The following is a 5,209-nucleotide window of genomic DNA, read 5'->3' as shown; positions in this document are numbered from 1 at the left end:
AGCGACGGTTAAATGACAGTTCCGTGCAACATAGTTAAAAATTCCATTGCCCCTATTTTTTAGAAAGCGATTTAAATAAATCATTTGATGGAAAGCCCTGTATTGGTAATAATATAATAATAATCGTTGGCGCAACAATCCATGCTGAATCAGGGCCTTGAAGTGTGTTAGAGCACTTCATTCAAGACCGCAACGGTACACTAGGAGGCAATGTAGTCAGCATTGCACTCGACCGAGATTATTACTCAGGTACCGAGATTTTACTCAGGTACTCATTCACAGCTGAGTCGACTGGTGTCCGACGTCAAATCACGATACAAATCCCACAGCCACCAGCGAGATTTGAATCGCGACCTTCCGTACGACAGCCTTACGCTCTAACCACTCAGCTACCCGGACAATGTATTGGTAATGGTCAGCCTTATACGCTTCACCTTCTGAGTCGTAGCAAATGCGAAGAATTTAATTCAGATACAAACAAGTCGTGAAACCGGTATGAAAGATTTTCTGTATTTATTTTATGAAGAGATTTGAGCGTGCATTTGCCCCATTAATACGCAACACGTTATATATGCATATATTATGTGAAAATATCAACTTTCAAGGGATATTCACATTCAAAGTCTTGAATTTGCACAGAAGCGACAGCTTTGACTTGTTATAACTTTGTTAGTAATAATGTGATTTTCACCAAATTTGATAGAATCATGCTCCATGTTGTAATATTGCTGCAGAATTTCGTAATTCTAGGATAAACGTAAGGGGGGTTTTCCTGTCAATGACTAAAAATTATAGTAATGTGCTATTATTAACTTTAATTCAGCAGATGTTCGGTATGTAGGGTATTTTGGAGCCTAGGCATATATAGATTTTTCGGTTAGGTAGTTTCTCAGAATGAGCCCGTTACAAAAATGATCAATTTCCAACCCCCACTCTCCAAACCTTTCCAGCAAATGTCAAAACTAAGACTGGATTCGGAAAGTACTAATCGAAGCCTGTCATTTGATACCCCACATGACTAATCCGATGAAAAACATTTTTAAATCCCCCGTCCACCTAAATTTATGTCACTCGCTGTATGCCATGTACCTGTCCATCAAATTTCATTTGGATCGGTTTAGCTGTTTTGGAGAAAAGTACGTGTGACAGACAGACAGATAGACAATGAATCGATTTTAATAAGGTTAAGGGCGCTTCCTTGATGAACAACTACAGAGCGGCTACACGAAGCGGCTTTGACACCTGCCACACTTCCAACTTTACTCATCGGATCGTGCTAATTTAACCCAGCGCAGGAGTTCTTCTGGCGCTAGGTGTTGTCGTAGAGCATACCAGATGAGTTAGTGTGACACATAGTCAAACGCTTTCTCTCTTGATTCGTGGTAATTTGAATGATTTCGCGAATACGTTTGTCAAGAATGCTTTCAAATTTGTTGCTGTTCCATTGTATGGACCCTGCGAACTTTGCTCCGCCTTAGAGGCAAAAACTAAGCAGATTTGTGATTTTATTAAGTTAATTTTTTTATTTATCAAGTATTTCAATGATTTTTTAATAGATTGCACTCTTCAGTTAAGCACCTTGTTATACACGACATTTTTTGTTTTACAATCAGGCGCAAGAACAAACAACGCAGATGGTCTTCCGATCCATGAATATGCCGCATATAATTGACCATGTGAAAAACATTGATTTTCCAGATTCAGACCACAAGCTTTCAAGGATTTACCTTGTGATTTGTTAATGGTCATGGTCTGAAGACTGATCAGACATTGAAGTGTTTTAAACTCAAACGGCATATCGGTTAGAATCATCGGGACCCTCGGAATGAGAACTTCCTCACCTTCGAATTTTCCTTTGAGTTGGTGGCTTCATCTTTATTTGTTACACAGTCAATGGATTTGAATGAATGCATTGTTCCAATGAAATCATTCTGAAATATATAGTTAAGGTCATCTACATCTTTATTTTTAGCCACTAAAATTGCTCGCTAACTCAACGATTCATTATTTTTGTAGTTAGTAATGATGTTTGGGAATACTTTGTTAATAAGTTCGTCTTTCGATGAGACAAAGTTACAGAAATTCTGAGGAAATAAAGTCAATCCGCTCGATTCGTCGACAGGTACTCAACCATTACCGATAATCAGTAATTGCTCAGAGAAATCTTCAGCAGATGTATCATTAAGCAATGCAACTCTCATGTTTGTTGTCAGCTGCAGTTTCTTCACATAGCGGCATAGATTCGATGATTTGAGGCAAATGTTTGTTTCGTCGGCAGCCGTTGATCCTGGAATTCCTGGGAGTGTTTGGCGGAAATCGCCAGACAGTAAAATCATTGCGCCTCCAAAACATCTCGAGTCATTGCGTAGATCTTTCAATGTTCGGTTAAGTGGCTTCTAATGCACGTTTATGCGCCATTGTGCATTCGTCCCAAATGATGATTTATGAATATCTTCTGACATATTATCCTTGTATTTATACCACAGGTTAGATGGGTTCGACAGAAAGCATGTCGAAATGATAATTGCAAATAATGTGTGTATCTGACTTGAAGATAATGGCTTCAATGATTGTCGTACCCCAATGGGCATCGTTTTCTAGTAAATTGAATTCTTCACTTGCAGCACGATATATTTGGAATATTCTACCATTAACAGTCTGTAATCACTCAAATGACGTTGGCCCACGCACATTTACCAGCAACAACTGCAAATAGAAGCATTCATCATTCTTTGGATCAACTGTATACATACGATCAAGAGCGTCAGTATTACGCACATCCGGATAACCAGGAACCGTATCGCCTTGCTTCCGTCGTTGAAAATTCCAAGTATAATAACTTGGGACCTCCCAGTAAAGCAAAGTTCGTGGAAATGGATCGCTTTGGCAGATCGCGAAGAAACTGGTCAATGTTGTCGCTGGAGGTGTTTCAGCACGTTGAACAGTATTCGAAGCCGTGAAATATACTCGTTGACCATTCTCCAGATGCACCGCCAAATGCACAATAATAGGACGACATTCGTGAATAGGTAATGCGAATATACGCCAAATCGCTTCATTGCAGTTCACATTGGTATTGAAAGATTGGATGCCAAAAACCGCCATATCGCTGTTTTTCGTGACATATTTGCAAATATATTTTATGGACTTTACTGAATTGCAATACTCAACGTTGCAATGTGTCTTGATCGTTTTCGAAGTAAGTGGCGAATATGGAACAATCCAACTGTTGTCGACAACGAAATCCATTCTTTTTCACTTTGTTGTTTCAGTGGATAACCATCGTTGCCAGTAACGGTCTCCGCCGTTAATTTCCGTGGTTATCGTTTGGAATACTTGCCGTCGATCATATCGAAACGCTGCTCGATCCAAATCAGCACTCGATAAATCTCTTCTTGTGCGTCGAAAATTAACTACTTGTTGATTTCTGTTATTCGCTCGACGATTTCGCATTGCCAACCGAACTGTTTCACGGGATTCCTCGCTTTGCTCTTGTGATTGAGAAACACGAAGTCGAGCGATACTAAGGCGACGCTTTTCAGGGCAATTCCTGGTGCTTCTGCAGTCACTTCATTCGCAATGTTTCGTATCCTTCTTGCATTACAGCTTTGTTTAGAAAGATTCGATCGTTTTGGTCGCGGCATTGTTAATTCAAAGAGAATACAAATTTCTGATGATTATATATTTCTGACAAAATTTATATTATCAAATTTTCTATTTAACCATAGACAAAATTACGTTTAGCTGTCAATTGCGTTTTGTTATTCCATGTCAAATGCGTCTTTGTTATACCACGTTTTATAGGGACTCCACGGAAACGCGGTCGAGTGGTATCCTACGTCCGTCCCCTGGTTCTAAGCTACCTCTCCACCAATTTTCAGCCAAATCGGTTGAGCCATTCTTGAGTTATAAATAGTGTAACTAACACCACTTTCTTTTATATATATGGATTTGCCATTGGCCCATGTTTTATCATCGCGAAGCTCGTGGTAGATTCGCAGTTTTTCACGGACCGTAATTCTTCGTCCTTCCAAAGCTAAGCATCTTGGTTGCTGAAAGTACTAATAATCAGTTACTTGCTTAACTTGACGTTAGCTTTCTGTTCGGGGGATTCTGAGCATCAATACGACGAGCCTGATAAGGAGTTGGGTACTCCACCTAAGGATTCTTGTTCTCGTTTTGGAAATGCATTTGTTATTTAGCAGTTCAGTCCCAGAAGTGTTAGTAGTATATTACAAATAATAATCCTGTCATTTACTTTAATCCATTAGTGAAATAGGAAGTATGGTGAGAAGGAGTGATTGCTAAATTGTTCATAGAGAGGGGCCTATGAGAGATTTATGTAAGTTATTGGGATGACATTTTTCCTAATCAAAAAATATGTGTGAATGGTACCACTTATTGACCTTTATGAAGTTGTACTCGTCAAATCAATTCTATTATGCCCGAATAAGGAAGTCTGAAAACTTCCGAATAGATATTAATCCATTGTGGATAACAGATTCGAACCATTAGCGGTTACTTTTTTCCTTTTACCAAAGAAATGCTTCCATTTAATAGAACGCAGCCAATGATTGCTGAAGTGTGATCACTTCGATATCATTATCAAGCATTTACTACATGTTATAATTATGCACATACATAAGATGGTTGTAAAAATGAAGCCTGCCATCACGACAATGGTAGATAAAGATGCTTGAAGGTTAATTTGTTCCCCGGCGTAACGAAAGATAAGTTACGTTACGGTGAAAGTAAAAATTGCTTTGATAGTTGCCGTTTGTTCACAACTGTGTTTACTCGAAATTTGAATTTGAAAAGGCTACCTAAATGTCGCACGAGTGGCGCCTCTTGTAAAACGTTTGACTGCAGGTCTTTATATATGTGTTAGCTTTCAAGATGTATTTGTGTGGTGATTATGTTCCATGCTCCTACCCCATTTGATGGCACATTCTCCAATTTGCCTTCTACGCTAAAAGCGTTTAGCATCTGAGCGTACATGAAGGCAATTAAGTACTGGCGTCACACTACCCAGTAAGTTACACTAATTTTTCAAGTTGTACATATTTGATTAGGGTTCCACGGGCCATAGGAGAATCGGTTGATGTGGATTCGATATTTGAGATTTGAGATAGTAGCAGGAGATACTAATTCAAGAATCATATACGAAATGTCCAGTTCATCTATTAGAGGGTCTCCAGATTGTGGATGG

The 5,209-nt window shown here is 39.0% G+C and overlaps 1 protein-coding gene across 1 annotated transcript; it reads right to left on the bottom strand.

Moving 5' to 3' along the window:
* Nucleotides 1-2,664: 2,664 nt before the first annotated feature.
* On the bottom strand, nt 2,665-3,249 carry LOC119658219. The gene has a single exon (XM_038065485.1). The coding sequence runs from the start codon at nt 3,247-3,249 to the stop codon at nt 2,665-2,667; it is 585 nt and encodes a 194-aa protein (XP_037921413.1).
* Nucleotides 3,250-5,209: the final 1,960 nt, after the last annotated feature.

This window comes from Hermetia illucens, chromosome 5 (genome assembly GCF_905115235.1).
Source record: "Hermetia illucens chromosome 5, iHerIll2.2.curated.20191125, whole genome shotgun sequence".
In the NCBI taxonomy this organism is placed as follows: Eukaryota; Metazoa; Arthropoda; class Insecta; order Diptera; family Stratiomyidae; genus Hermetia; species Hermetia illucens.
The sequence above is the reverse complement of the archived record's forward strand: the minus strand, read 5'-3'. Positions and strand labels throughout refer to the sequence as shown.